Source organism: Carettochelys insculpta, chromosome 16 (assembly GCF_033958435.1).
Source record: "Carettochelys insculpta isolate YL-2023 chromosome 16, ASM3395843v1, whole genome shotgun sequence".
Taxonomy (NCBI): domain Eukaryota; kingdom Metazoa; phylum Chordata; order Testudines; family Carettochelyidae; genus Carettochelys; species Carettochelys insculpta.
The window spans coordinates 39882390-39898561 of record NC_134152.1 but is presented as its reverse complement, the minus strand read 5'-3'; the positions used below and the strand labels follow the sequence as shown (position 1 = coordinate 39898561).

The 16172-nt window shown below is 47.4% G+C and overlaps 1 protein-coding gene across 5 annotated transcripts in view; it reads right to left on the bottom strand.

Annotated features, from left to right (window-relative positions):
• Window positions 1–16172, bottom strand: part of UNKL (unk like zinc finger) — a 206202-nt gene that overhangs the window by 89699 nt on the left and 100331 nt on the right. For all 5 annotated transcript variants that reach the window (XR_012647734.1, XM_075010749.1, XM_075010751.1 and 2 more), the window contains exon 9: window positions 13620–13808. Coding sequence is in view for 4 of the 5 variants with exons in the window: in XM_075010749.1 (XP_074866850.1) it covers window positions 13620–13808 (189 nt within the window). In the remaining variant the exon portion in view is untranslated. The remainder of the gene's footprint in view (window positions 1–13619; window positions 13809–16172) is intronic.

Genomic DNA, 16172 nt, shown 5'->3' with positions numbered 1-16172 from the left:
GACCTCAGGAGGTCATTTAGTCCAGCCTCCTGCCTGAAGCAGGATCAACACTAAATAAATCGTCTCACCAGGACTTTGTCAACCTGGGACTTAAAAACCTCTAGGGATGGAGATTCCACCACTTCTCTGGTAAAGCACTGCAGTACTTCACCATTCTCCTGGTGAAACAGTTTTTCCTAATATCCAACCTACACCTCTCCCGCTGTAACTTCAGACCATTGCTCCTTGTTCTGCCATCCATCACTACTGAGAACAGCCTCTCTCCATCCTCTTTTACAGACACCATAATAGAGGCCCAACTTAAATGTATACCCCAAATTAAAAAACATAGTAAGAGACCTAAAAAGGACATCATGGCTTAACCACCAAGTAAAGAAGCAGAGAAATATAAAAAGGCATCTTTTAAAAAGTGGAAGTCCAAACCTAGTGAGGTAAATAGGAAGGAACATAAACACTGCCAAATTAAGCATAAAAATATAATAAGAAAAGCCAAAAAAGATTTTGAGGAACAGCTAGCCAAAAACTTAAAAAGTATTATAGCAAAATGTTTTTTACGTACATTAGAAGCAGGAAGCCTGCTAAAAAACCAGTTGGGCCCCTGGACCATTGAGATACAAAAGGAGTAAACAAGGATGATAAAGCCATTGCGGAGAGACTAAATGATTTCTCTGCTTCAGTCTTCATGGCTGGGGATGTTAGGGAGATTCCCAAATCTGCACAGTCCTTTGGGGGTGATGAATCTGAGGAACTGTCCAAGATTGAAGTGTCATTAGAGGAGGTTTTGGAACAAAAAGAAAAACTTAACACTAACAAATCACCGAGACTGGATGGCATTCACCCAAGGGTTCTGAAAGAACTCAAAAGTGAAATTTCGGAATTATTAACCATTATTTGTAACCTATCTTTTAAATCAGCTTCTGTACCTAAGGACTAGAAGACAGATAACATAAAGCCAATATTTAAAAAGGACTCTAGAGACAACCCTGGCAATTACAGACTGGTAAGTCTAACATCAGTACCGGGCAAATTAGTTGAAACAATAGTAAAGAATAAAATTGTCAGACACATAGAAGAACATAATTTGTTGGGCAAAAGTCAACATGGCTTCTGTAAAGGAAAATCATGTCTTACCAATCTATTTGAATCTTTAAAGGGGTTAACAAACATGCAGACAAGGGAGAGTCAGTACATATAGTATACTTAGATTTCCAGAAAGCCTTTGACAAAGTCTCTCACCAAAGGCTCTTCTGTAAATTAGGTTGTCATGGGATAAGATGGAAGATCCTTTCATGGATTGAGAACTGGTTAAAAGACAGGAAACAACAGGTAAGAATAAATGGTAAATTTTCTGAATGGAGAAGGGTAACGAGTGATGTTCCCCAAGGGTCAGTCCTAGGACCAATTCTGTTCAACTTATTCATAAATTATCTTGAGAAAAGGGTAAGTAGTGAGGTGGTTAAGTTTGTGGATTTGTGGCTGATACTAAACTATTCAAAATAGTCAAGACAAAAGCAGACTGTGAAGAACTTCAAAAAGATCTCACCAAACTGAGTGATTGGGCAACAAAATAGCAAATGAATTTTAATGTGGATAAGTGTAAAGTAATGCACATTGGAAGAAAATAACCCCAAGTATACAAACAGTATGATGGGGGCTAATTTAGCTACAACTAATCAGGAAAGAGATTTTGCGGTTATTGTGGATAGTTCCCTAAAAACCTCCATGTAGTGTGCAGCAGCAGTCAAAACAGCAAATAGGATGTTAGGAATTATTAAAAAAGGGACAGAAAATAAGACAAAGAATATCCTACTGCATCTATATAAAACTATGGTATGCTCACATCTTGACTACTGCAGATGTGGTCTTATCACCTCTAAAAAGATATTCTGGCATTAGAAAAGGTTCAGAAAAGGGCAACTAAAATGATTAGGGGTTGGAACAGGTCCCATATGAAGAGAGGTTAAAGAGACTGGGACTTTTCAGTTTAGAAAAGAGGAGACTGAGTTGGGGATATCATAGAGGTGTATAAAATCACGAGCAGTGTGGAGAGGGTGAATAAAGAAAAGTTATTTACTTGTTTCCATAATATAAGAACTGAAGACACAAAATGAAATTAATGAATAGCAGGTTTAAAACTAATACAAGAAAGTTCTTTTTCACACAGCACACAGTCAACCCATGGAACTCTTTGCCAGAGGAGGCTGTGAAGGCTAGGACTATAAGAAAGTTCAAAGAAGAGCTAGATAAATTCATGGAGATTAGGTCCATAAAAGGCTATTAGCCAGGGGGTAGGAATGGTGTCCCTGGCCTCTGTTTGTCAGAGGCTGGAGATGGATGGCAGGAGACAAGTCGCTTGATCATCATCTTCAGCCCACCCCCTCTGGGGCACCTGGTACTGGCCACTGTCGGCACACGGGATGCTGGGCTAGATGGACCTTTGTTCTGAGCCAGTAATGGCCATTCTTATGTTCTTAAGAACCCCTCCTCAGGAAGCTGAAGGCTGCTATCAAATCGTCCCTCTCTCTTCTCCTCTGCAAACTAAGCAAGCACAAGTCCTTCAGCCTCTCCTCACTGGTCATATGCTCCAGCCCCCTAGTCATCTTCATTGCTCTGTGCTGGACTCGCTCCAATGCATCCACATCCTTTCTATACTGGGGGCCCAGAACTGGATGCAATACTCCAGATGAGGCCTTACCAGTGCTGAATACAGGTGAATAATAACTTCTCTAGATCTGCTGGAAATGCTTCTCCTAATGTACTGCAATATGGCATTAGCATTCTTGGCTATAAGGGCACACTGTTCACTCATATTCAGCCTCTCATCCATGAATACCCTTTTCTGCTGCACTGCTACTTAGCCAGTAAGCACCCAGCCTGTAACAATCCCTAGGAGTCTTCAGTCCCAAGTGCAGTACTCTGCACTCGTCCTTGTTGAACCTCATCAGATTTCTTTTGGCCCAATCCTCCAATTTATCCAGGTCACTCTGGAGCCTATCCCTACCCTCCAACATATGTACCTGTCCCCCAAGCTTAGTGCCATTCACAAATTTGCTGAGGGTGCAATCCTTCCCCTCACCCCGGTCATTAGTAAAGATATTGAACAATACTGTCCCTAGAACCAATCATTGGGGCACCCCACTTGAAACTGACTGCCAACCAGACTCTGAGCCATTGATCACTACCAGTTGGGGCCAACCATGTAGCCAGCATTCTACCCATCTTACAGTCCATGTGTCTAATCCATACTTCCTTAGCTTATGGGCAAGAATGATGTGGGAAACTATATCAAAAGCTTTGCTGAAGTCAAGGTATAGCACATCCATTGACTTCCCCAGGTCCACAGAGCCAGTTACCTCATCATAGAAGCTAATCACATTGGTCAGCCATGACTTGCCATTGGTGAATCCATGCTGATCTTGACCACTTTCCCCTCTTCCAAAAGCTGCAGAATGGATTCCTTGAGGATGCCCTCCATGATTTTTCCAGGGAGTGAAGTAAGGCTGACCAGTCTATAGTCCTCTGGATTGTCCTTCTTTCCTTTTTGAAACATGGGCACTACATTTGCCTTTTTCCAATCATCCAGGACCTCTCCATATCTTCAAGAGTCTTTAAAGATAATGGCCAAATCCTTGTTCTCAAAACAGAATCCCATGGTCAAAAAAACCAAATCATTCTCTCTGACACCATCTGTGCAACCACGTATATACTTCCATAATCTGACGATCTCTACCTGGACCCCTTCCTTGAACAGGGAGGATGTAAGAGAACACCACTTGTGCTCCATAGTCCTTGATATTCCTTGCCAGAGTTACATAATCCACAGTCATCCGCTCAAGGTTGTTCTTTGCTGTGTCATTAACTACTACATGGAGAACTAGGAAGGGGTAAAAAGCCACAGGTTTGATGATTTTTGGAAGTGTCTCTGTCACATACTGGATTCTAAGCCGCAAACTTCCTGAGATTCCACGTCTGGCCGGCAGATGGATGACTCTGTCCCTCTAAGAAGGGAGTGCCTGACCACAGCCACCCATCATCTTCTCTTGCATGTGGTGGTCATAGAACTGTTATGCCTAGGACTATGCATCCCACACTTTCCAGTCAGTGGCGTCTTCTTCTGATCCACTCCCTGAGAAGTCTCTGCCACTTTATTCTCCACCATATCACCCATGCAGAGAACCTGAAGGCAGCTGCTTACCTCCACAGGAAATGGAGATATCTTAATTGGCTTTCTTCTCCTGGAGGTTACATTTTTCCAGTTTTCTTCTTTGGTTTGTGCTGCCCTCAATGGTTGCTCAGCCTCCCTGCAGCAGTAAATGATGCCTTCTGTCGAAGAAGTCTTCAGCTTCTCTGATGGACCGGAGGGTTGATATTTTCCCCTCAAGTCTCTAACCTTTTCTTCCAAGATGGTGAATCCCCTCTATCTTCCAGGAGAAAGACAAACATAGCACCTGCTGTGCAGGTCACCAAAGCTGACTTGTCACTATCCGTTTTAGCTTTTCTTTAGAGAATTCCCTCAGATGACATTAACCCTGCCCCTTGAAGGGCAGAACAGAAACAAAATTATAACAAAGAGACTAAATAATAATATGGGGCTCCCCACAAGGTGAACTCCCAGGCAAACTCCCTGTTAGCAGCCCCCGTTTGCAGCTCCCAGCTGGTCATGGTCCCACTGGTTGCTAGCCTCTAGCTTGTGAGTCACGGGGGGAGGGCCCCCCGCTCAAACTGCCAAAATAACTGGATTTCAAATTCAAGCAGACAATCAGCCCAGCAAACTGAAATTCAGATTCATGTGCCGAAATTCAAATTCAAATTCAAACAGTGCCCTGTCCAGGAGAGGAGAATGAATGGGGTAAGGGTTGCATGTATTGGTGGTGCTTGGAGTCGCCCAGAGATGCTGTGCCTCTAAAAGTGAGGGGTAATGTGTACGGATGGGGCAGGTGGGCATACAATGGGGCATGTGTTGGTGGGGTGCATGGTTTGCTGATTTTGTCTCAAACTCACCTTTAAATAAGGCAGAGGTGGCTGATGGCAGGGGCGCACCACGTGTTCCAGTGAACACCAGTCTATGGGGGAATGAGTGGCTGTACTGCTGGCAAGGGAGGGAATGCAGGTCGCCTGAAGCATGTGGTACTTAAAGCAGTGCAGTGATTTTGAAGTGGCTGCTCCAAGAGTTAAAAAATCATTAAAAGTCACTGGAGGCATGCGCTTGAACCAGGGGAGGATCCAACTGCCTGCAGACTGGGAGGGGTGAGGGGGGGTGACACTGCATGTCCAACTGGCCACCAGCCTGGGTGTGGGGGTTGCCTGGAGTGTGTGGTATGCTGCTTAAAGCAGTGGTTTGATTTTCAAACAGCTGGCAGCTTCCCGAGTTAAAAATCATTAAAAGTCACTGCAAACATGCACATGAACCAGGGGAGGATTTGATTGCCTGACAGTGCAGGGGGCGGGTGGGGGGCTGCCATGTGTCCAATTGGACACTGGGGCAGGAGGGAATGGGGGTTGCCTGACTCACGTGCTGCTTAAAGCAGTACCTGGATTTTAAAGTGCTGGCTCCAGGAGATGCATGAGTTTTGCTCTGCACTGGGTAAGTCACAGGCAAAAAATTATTAGTGACTCTCAAAACTTCCCAGCCATTCTAGGGTGTCAAATGAGACATCAAACTCATCAGCATAAGAAAAGGGATAAGGAAAGACTGGTTGTCCTGTCTGGATACAATGTCAAAAAAATAGCAAGAATGTTCTGTGGGGCCATGCTTCCACAACACTTACTGGTTGCTTGACACAGTAAAGTGTCTTACCATGGAAGCAGGAACACGTTAGGTATCTCCAAAAATCTTGTGAGAAGAATCTAAGAGTGACTATCTAAGACCTTCAGCTTTTTGTACAAGCAGGATAAGAGCTCCAGCCCCAGAAATGTTAGCAAGCTGTTCTAAGGGAAAGGGGCATAGACCCTCCACCCAAAGATTGTAACATACTATTTTCAGTAAGAAAAAGGCATACTTACCAGAAGAGCCCTCTACAGAGTCCGCGTTTGCCTCCGTAGCCACCTCCTGCATTAAGGGGGCAGGCTCCAAGGGCTCCACCTTGACAAACAGCTCCTGGATTTCAGGATCTACTTCTAAGCTGGACAGAACCCCCCCTGTCGTCCACCCCTTCCACGTCAGGACATGCTTCATCATCATCCCAAGGAACACTCTGCATGGAGGTGTCTTCTCATCTCCTGGGGTAAGAGGTTGTGTCTGCCCCCAGAATAGCGTGCAGCTTATTGTAGTATCGGGACGTCTGGGGACATGTCCCCAGACCGACCATTGGCTTGCTTGCATTTCTGGCAGCTCTACCTCAGCTCCTTGATCTTTACGCAGCACTGCTCAACATCCCTGCTGTACCTCTTCTTAATCATGCCTTCCAATATTTTAACAAAAATACCAGCATTCATTTTGACGGCTTTGAGCTGGAGGAACATAGCTTCTTCCCTCAAACTGAAATGACGTCCAATATCTCCTGATGGCTCCATCCTGGGGCTGTTTTGCTATCCCAGGAACTCAAGGCTACGAAGTGTGCTAGGGGTGCTACAGAGATGTGATCCACACGTCTGCTCACTATGCTGGCCAAAGAGGAAAGGAAATCTAATCGAAATTCCCAGGCTGATAAAGAGAAGTTACTCACCGTAGTAATGGTGGTTCTTCGAGATGTGTCCCCGTGGGTGCTCCACAATAGGTGACGGGCTTGCCCGGCGCCGCAGATCGGATCTTCCAAGCAGTTTCTGCCGGACCGCGCATGCGCCGGCGCGCGCCGCTCCCTTGCGCGCTCCTGGCCATGTGCGCGATTCGGTCCCCGCCAGTTCCTCGACCAACCGCCTCGGTTGCCCCTGCAAAACACTAACAGAGATCCGAAGAGGGGAGGATGGGCGGGTAGTGGAGCACCCACGGGGACGCATCTCGAAGAACCACCGTTACTACGGTGAGTAACTTCTCTTTCTTCTTCGAGTGTCCCCGTGGGTGCTCCACAATAGGTGACTACCCAGCAGTAACCCAAGATAGGAGGTGGGTAATCGGATTATGTGCAGCTTGCCCCCGAGAGGACCGCTGCAGAGAGACGGGTATCCTCTTGGAATACCTTGTGAAGGGCGTAATGTTTGGCGAAGGTGTCGTAGGACGACCAGGTCGCCGCTCTGCAAACGTCTTTTAACGCAACGCCCTTGAAAAAGGCTGTTGATGCCACCACCGCCCTGGTGGAATGAGCCCTGGGAGTGGCCGATAAAGGAGTCTTTTTGAGCTCGTAGCACATTTTTATGCAGGATACAATGTGCTTTGAGATTCTCTGCGAGGAGAGACCCTCTCCTTTCGATTTGGGAGCGAGGGAGACTAGGAGTCTATCCGTTTTCCGGAAGGACTTGGTCCTGTCTACGTAGAAGGCTAGCGCCCTCCTCACGTCCAGGAGGTGTAGGCGCGCCTCTTCGTTGGAGTTATGAGGCTTTGGATAAAACGAGGGTAGAACAATAGGTTCGTTGATGTGAAACTCGGAAGAAACTTTGGGAACAAAGGCTGGATGCAGCCGTATGGTTACCGCCTCCTTGGAAAAAACAGTGCAGGGTGGCGTTGCCATGACTGCCGCGAGCTCGCTCACCCTACGAACTGACGTAATTGCAAGAAGAAAGGTCGTCTTTATTGTAAGGAGGCGGAGGGGAACCGTGGCCAAGGGCTCGAACGGTGGTCCCATCAGTGTGGTAAGCACCAGGTCCAAGTTCCACAAAGGTGGAATTGGTTTCCGAGGGGGGTAGAGGTTTACCAACCCTTTGAGGAACCTGGTAACCATAGGGTGGGCGAACACTGTGTGCCCTTCCTCCTCATGTCTGAACGCCGAGATGGCGGCAAGGTGGACCTTTAACGAGGATAGCGAGAGTCCTCCTCTCTTGAGGTCCAGTAAATACTCTAGAATTGTAGGTATAGGCACCGAAAGGGGGGCCAGCTGCTTGGTAGAACACCAAGCCGTGAAGCGAGTCCATTTTTGTTTGTAGGTCTTCCTAGTGGAAGTCCTCCTGCTACATTCTAGGACTTGTTGTACTGCCACTGTGCATGTGCTCTCTAGGGAGCTGAGCCATGGATTAACCACGCTTGCAGTCGCAGGCTTTGGGGGTACGGATGCACTATGGACCCCTGGGCTTGCGTGAGCAGGTCCGGCGCCACCGGAAGAGGCATCGGTGGACGGTCCGACATGCGCAGGAGTAGGGGGAACCACTGTTGGCGATCCCACGTTGGGACTATCAGGATCATCCGGGCCCTTTCCCTCCTGGCTTTTTGCAAAACTTTGTGGATCAGCACTGTGGGAGGAAACGCATAAAGCAGGGGGCCCCCCCATGGGATCGCGAACGCGTCCCCCAGGGACCCCCATCCCAGTCCTGCCCTGGAGCAGAATCGTGGGCACTGCTTGTTGTGCTGAGTGGCAAACAGATCTATTTGGGGAAAACCCCATGCGTGGAATATCGGCCGTAGCAGATCGGGACGGATCTGCCACTCGTGGGTGAGCACAAAACGCCTGCTCAGCTGGTCTGCCTTCACGTTGTGCGCACCCAGCAAGTATGAGGCTTTCAAGATTATATCGTGGGCGATGCACCAGTTCCATAAGTGGATTGCTTCCGCGCATAAGACACGGGATCGAGCTCCTCCTTGCCTGTTTATATAAAACATGGTGGAGGTATTGTCTGTACTGATCCCGACGACTTTGCCTTGTATGTGGTCTCGAAAGTGTTTGCAGGCGTTGAACACTGCTCTGAGCTCCAGTACATTGATGTGTAGTGACTGTTCCGTGGGTGACCACAGTCCTTGAGTCACCTCTTCGCCCATGTGCGCTCCCCACCCTATGAGGGAGGCATCTGTAGTGAGAAAAACCGATATTTGCGGCTGGTGGAAGGGTACCCCTGTTAGCAAGTTCCTGGGGTTTACCCACCATTGCAGGGATTTGCGCACCCCGGCTGTGGGCGACACCACCCTGTGAACGGTGTGTACTGCCGGTTTGTATACACTCGCCAGCCAGTGCTGCATGCTGCGCATGTGTAACCTGGCGTTCTGCACTACAAACGTCGCCGCTGCCATGTGGCCCAGCAGCTGCAAGCACGTCAAGACCGGCACCGTAGGGCTGAAGGTGATGACTTGCACAAGGGAACCGATGGCTCGAAAGCGAGCCTCTGGTAGGTATACTCTCGCTGTAACCGAGTTTATGCGAGCCCCTATGAACTCTATGTCCTGTGTGGGGTCTATTTGTGATTTTGCCAGATTGATAAACAGGCCAAGTGAGGAGAACGTGTTTGCTGTGACGCGTATCATGTGCAGAACCTCCCCTTTCGAGGCCCCTTTGAGCAGGCAGTCGTCCAGATACGGGAAAATAAATACCCCGTCTGTGCAGGTAGGCTGACACCACTGCCAATGTCTTGGTGAAGACTCTGGGGGCCGAGGAGAGGCCAAACGGTAGGACCTTGTATTGGAAGTGTTCGTTGCCTACCATGAACCGGAGGAATCGCCGGTGAGCCGGATGGATGGTTATGTGGAAGTACGCGTCTTGTAAATCGAGGGCTGCGAACCAGTCTCCATCGTCCAGAGCTGTAAGGATGGAGGCGATCGTGGTCATCCGAAAACGTTGCTTGCGCAGGTACCTGTTGAGGCCGCGAAGGTCTAAGATGGGCCTCCAGCCTCCTGTCTTTTTCTCCGTGAGGAAATACCTGGAGTAGAACCCTTTCCCGTGCAGTTGCTCCGGCACTCTTTCCACTGCCCCTATGAGCATGAGATGGTCCACCTCCTGCCTGAGCCTCGCTACGTGGGAGGCCTCCTGGAGGTGGGGCTTGGGTGGAGGTCGTGACGGTGGGAGCGACTGGAAGGGGATGGCGTACCCCGTGGCTATGATCTCCAGCACCCATTTGTCTGTGGTGATCCTTTGCCACTGGTCGTAGAATGGTTGGAGGCGATGGTGGAACAGCCGCTTCGGATGACCTTGTGCGATGGTAGTGATGGCGCAGCCCTGGATCTGTATGTCAAACTTGTGGCCTTTGGCCCTGCCCCGAGGACGCACGGCTCTGTTGCGAGCATCGCCTGGGAGTTCTGTACTGCTGGTGCTGTTGTTGTCGCCCTTGCTCGTAACCCCTGTGATACTGGGAGCGCTGTTGCTGGTACTGGTACCGCCTTTGCTGAGGGTAGTACCTTTTCTTTGTGTATGGAGGGGTGTAAATCCCCAGGGTCCTGAGTGTGGCTCTTGAATCTTTACTGGAATGAAGGACCGAGTCAGTTGATTCAGCAAACAGCTTCTGCGAGTCGAAGGGAAGGTCAACTATCTTCGCCTGCAGATCCCTCGGTATACCCGAGGTCTGGAGCCAGGACTCCCTTCGCATCACCACTGCGGTTGCTGTGGAACGTGCTGCCGTGTCTGCAACGTCCAAAGCAATCTGAACTCCCATCCTCGCAGCCGCGTAGCCTTCTTGCACTATGGCCTTGAGGACCGGCTTTTTGTCCTCTGGAAGCGAGTCCATGAGGGAAGTTAACCTGGAATAGTTGTCAAAATTACGGTTCGCTAAGTGCGCTGCGTAATTTGCCATTCGCAACGTTAAGTGGAGGAGGAGTAGACCTTTCTGCCGAACAGCTCTAGCTTCTTGGCATCTTTGTCCGTCCCCCTGTTTTAAATTGAGATGGTTTTGATCTTTGTTGCGAGGACTCCACCACCAGGGAGTTTGGCTGTGGGTGGCTAAACAGGAACTCCATGCCCTTCGCCGGCACGAAGTATTTCTTATCCGCTCTCTTTTGGACAGGCGGAATAGTTGCAGGGGTCTGCCATATCGTCTCTAAGATCGCTTCATCAAGCGGTATTGCTACTCTGGAGGAGGCCGGAGGTCTCAAATTTTTGAGGAGCTTATGGTGTTTCTCTTGCACCTCTGCTGTCTGGATGCCTTGCGTGAAGGCCACCCTCTTAAACAGCTCCTGAAACTGTTTGAGATCGTCCGTAGGATGGACGTCCCCCAGGGCCGTAGCCTCGTCCGGGGAGGAGAGCGAGGAACCGCTGGGGTACATCTCTCTGGACCCTTCCGGTTCCTGCTGGTGATGGTACACCCTCTCGCTGGAGGTTTGCGAGGGAAAATCTCGGGGTTCCATGACCAGTCCCCCCTGAGATGCTTGAGTTTCTGTCCCTGGTCGCAATTGCCCTCGGGGGTACGAGATAGTTTGTGGGGATCTTTCCCTAGTAGATTGCCGATGGTGTGTATGCCCCGCGTGGTAGGGGCGACCATGGCAGTATAGGCACTGTTCTTGGGAGGGTGACCTAGACCACTCCCTTGGTGCGTACCCTCTGCGTCTGGGGGAGGGAGATCGTCGAGACACTGGAGAGAGCGATTTCGCATAATAGTCCAGTGGTTCAAACCCCAGGAAGGGTGAAGGTGGTGCCAGCCATGGCGAGGCTGGTTGTAAAAATGGAGAAGGGGGCTCCGGGTAGGCTAGGGGAGACCCCTGCCTTCTGGTTGGAGTCTGCAACATAAGCGGAGGGCTGTGAGAAAGCAGCTCCACAGCCCTGTCCGGAGAGGGGCTGCAATGCCTCCTCTTGTGTGCAGCCTTTCCCCTCCCTGGAGGAGGTGACTCCGCCCCCTGACGCGCGGGGGATCCCGGCCCCGTCGGCACCGTGCTAGGCACGCTCGAAGGCGGTGCCGCACGTGCGGTGTCCTTCTGCGCCTGCAGGCTACGTGACTGCGCGCTCTGCACCGCCGGTTCCCTGGGGGTCGGTGCCGCTGCCTGCGGTGCCGCCGGTACCGGCGCTTGTTTAGCCGCCGCCCTGCCTGCGGTGCGGGGCGGCTGGCTGATCATCGGAGGCTGAGCCGTTTCCACGTGGCTCTCCGTGCCGCCGCCGATCAGCTGTTGCTGCGGCTGGGGGCTGCGTGCTCCTCCCGTCCCGCTCACTGTTGCTGCCGGCAGGGATCGGGCTGGAGAGACTTTCCTCCGTTTTTGCGCTGATGGAGTGAGGGAGGCAGCTTTCCTTTTAAGGGCCCCGGAGGGTCCCTCCTGCTGCGGCCGGTCCGGCACGTCTGGCTGGAGGGCCTTATCAAGAAGCAGCATTTTAATCCGCATCTCCCTGTCTCTCCGTGCTCTGGTTGTTAATTTAGCACAGAAGGCGCATTTCTGTGCCACATGGGACTCCCCCAGGCACCTTATGCATAGACTGTGCCCATCGGACACTGGCATCGCCTCTCGGCAGGACTCACATTTTTTAAAGCCTGAAGAGGACATTGTTGGTGAGTCTTTGAGTTTTTAAGCGGGTACTTAGCACCTTCTTTGTGCTGTTTTCCCCGTCCGATGGCCTGCCTCAGCAGCAGGCCTGATGGCCGTAGCTCCTGGCCTCCGGCGCTTGTTACTGGGACTGGACTGAAGCTGTCCCGCTCGTAGTTTGTTTGTTGTTTTTTTTTTTTTTGCAAAATAACAACCGGCTAACTCGTAGTAGCCTAAGTATCTGAAAAACTTTTAAAGAAAAACAGATAAAGTCGTTGAATACGCTATTTGGCCTTAGCCTAGTCGGATTCCGTCTGCAGCCGACAGCGGTTAAGAGGAACTGGCGGGGACTGGATCGCGCACATGGCCAGGAGCGCGCAAGGGAGCGGCGCACGCCGGCGCATGCGCGGTCCGGCAGAAACTGCTTGGAAGATCCGATCTGCGGCGCCGGGCAAGCCCGTCACCTATTGTGGAGCACCCACGGGGACACTCGAAGAAGAACCACCACTTCCTGTCATACTGCCAGCTCACCTGGAGAGCAGAGAAGGTGGAGTGATGACTGTAAAGGACACCTTGAAGGGCAATGTGGGACAGTTCTGTAGGCTAATAAAGTCAATTTTAATAATACTGCCATCTCCACTTATGCAGTTGAACATTGCAAATTTGACTTTCTCAGTTGCTCCTGGGTGTAATCAGGAGTACGACAGTTGGCCTTAGAGTCCCTTAAAATCAACCTATTTAGTGCTAGGGTGTAGACAGATAGTTTATAAAATCGACCTTAGACCCTTAACTTCGACTTAATCTCCTAATGTAGACCAGGCCTTAGTTGAGTAAAAACCACAAACTGTATACTTTAAAGAGTATAAGCCAATTTGTGCACTAATCTAATGGTGTAATACATCAGATACCACACTGAGTGCATGCTAAACATCTACATAAAACATATGCATTTTAACTGTAGCTCAACACGTTAACTTTTTAACCACTGAAGACTTCATAAATGGAAAAAATTTCTTTTCTGTTGTCAACTATACCAGTAGTTGCACGGATATCTAAAATCTAGAATTTTTTTTTTAAATCAAAACTACTCAGACTGAATACATCTGAAAACCTATTCAGGTCTGTTCTAAAGACAAAATGAGTTTGGAAAACATTTCTGCTCTGACATTGGAAATGGTGTTCTTTAATCATTTTAACACTTTGACATGACAAGCTGTTAAGATCTAAAGCATGCACTAGCAAAAATGCGATCTCAAACTGCTGGGGAAGAATTGGTTAAGCAATGAAAATATGATTTAGAGAGCTGAGGAAAACAAAAGAAAAGTTTGCCGTAGAATTTAATCTCATCTATTTCAAAATTTTATCTGAACTTCTAGTATTTACATACCTGATCCTCTCGTTCAAAACCTGGTGCTTTTGGGTAGCTACAGTTTGGTGAAGAAACACCTGATGAGATATACTCGGAACACAAAGCACCATTTGCTAATGATCTTTGCCTATAAAGAAGTCCAGTAGGTGATAATGAGCTACAGCTGCCAGAGCTTGAATTTACTGGTGGACTTGAGGAACACGAAATCTGTAGAAGACAGAAAACAGGATCTGTACAATATGCTCTACTCTACTCCATTTTAAATTATTATTTAAATAACAATATATCCACCTATACAAATATATATACACAAACACATGCACATGCTTGTTTAAATGAAAACACTTATTGTTAATTCAATATTATTTTTCAAAGTTGGAAAATTCACAGTAATGATTCCAAAAAAACATTCACACATTGTACAACTAACCTGTGGAACTGATTGCCACAGACTGGCCAAAAGTGTAACTTGGGTGAATGAAGAACTAGATAACGTTAACGTAAGCTAGGTCCACCAGTGGCTATTAACCAAGATGGCCAGGAATACAAACCCATGGTTGGGTGATGGCAAACCTCTGATTGCCAGACGCCGGTGGGAGAAGATCGGATTGGAAATCTCCAAAATGGCTCTGTTCTGTGTACTCCCCACAAGTGTGACTCAATATGGCGTTTCTTACATTAATATATATCTAATCCTCCACTGGTGAAAATCAAAAAGACACCATTACAGTCAAACATCTGACTGAAGATCCGACCCTACAAGGCTGTCTTTTTGGGTGAAAAATTCAGCCCAGACTTTCTCCATCTATAAAATTAGATGAAACTATGAACCAATTTCAGTCCTGTCATATGCAAATAAAATTCTGACTGAAGTCAATATTACAATATCACCACTTTAAGTGTTACTCTTTAAAGACTAATTCAAAACTCATATAGTACAAGCAACCTCAATCTTACTGAGGCTCCACTGATTTCAACATAATAGTGTTTCCTTACACTAGGGTTGATTTGGCCCTATCTGGTCATTTCACTATGCACAGAAACACACTCTAAGGCTACGTCTACACTAGCCCCAAACTTCGAAATGGCCAAGCAAATGGCCATTTCGAAGTTGACTAATGAAGCGCTGAAATGCATATTCAGTGCTTCATTAGCATGTGGGCGGCCGCAGCACTTCGAAATTGACGTGCCTCGCCGCCGCATGGCTCGTCCCGACAGGGCTCCTTTTCGAAAGCACCCCGCCTACTTCAAAGTCCCCTTATTCCCATGAGCTCATTGAATATGCATTTCAGCGCTTCATTAGTAAACTTCGAAATGGCCATTTGCGTGGCCATTTCGAAGTTTGGGGCTAGTGTAGACACGGCCTAAGTGATATAAGCTCATTCAGTGCACAATGGTTTACAAAAAAAGGACGTCATCCTCCCCCAAAATACAGATTTCAATTCCTTTACAACTACATGTGAAACTACTTCAAAAAAACAAGAGACACACAGTACACATTTCTTTTTAGGCTAGACATATGCCAAAGCAGAAACCTTAAAATGAAATTGCTTGTAGAAGTATATGGCAAAATAAAATAAAATAAAATAATAATTGTCAACTTAATCAATGCCTATTTCGAGTACTCAGGAAACATGGAAAACATACTACTGAAATTAGAGTAGAAACAAGTAAAAAGACATTTTATTCCTAATTGTAGTTCTTCTAGAATGTAAAAAATCCTGAAAACAATTTTTAATTTTTTTTATCATAATAAAGAATCTTGTCTCTCAAGAAACTGATTAATCTTTCAACAGCTGTTAATTTTATAACAAAGTAAAGGCAAAAATGTCACTTGAATCCAGTTCTAATGTATTTTGGCTAAAGGACATTACCTTTGATACATGCATATTAACAAAGTAGTACAATGGTTTAGCTAAAACATGCTAACACACTGGAGTGGGGATACTCTTCCTTCCTTCTTAATATTTTTAAAAGATTACAATGATATTTAATGAAGTCTGTACAATACATAAGAAAGTGATGGTGGTAAAGTTATCCAGCCATGAACCATTGGTTGTATGTACTATTTAATAACTAATATTGTGTGTGATTCCCTTATACACAACAAATCATGCAAAGCATGCTTGACAACATTTTTGTGGGAAAAATTTACAGATGCTAGTGGAGGAAAAGAAAAACAACAGATGTATCTTTTCAAACAACAAGCAGTCCCATACCACCTTAAAGACTAACAAATTTATTTAATAGGTAATGAGCATTTGTGGGTAAGCCCCACTTCCTCAGATTTGGAATAGACAATTAGAATCTAGGGTTTATACAGTGGTGGCAGGGAGAGGAAGGAAAAAAAGGGAGTTACCTGTCACTAAAAGGACTAGTAAAAGAAGCAAATTAAGTTAAGTGGGACGGGTGCCATACCTGGCAATATCAGAGGTGGGGAAATTGACCTTGTAATGCATAAGCTAATCAAAATCCCTCTTAAAGCCTAATTTAAAGTGTCAAATTTGCAAATTAATTTCAATTTACATGTCTCCCTCTGATGTCCCTCAGATGTCTCTTTCAATTCAGATG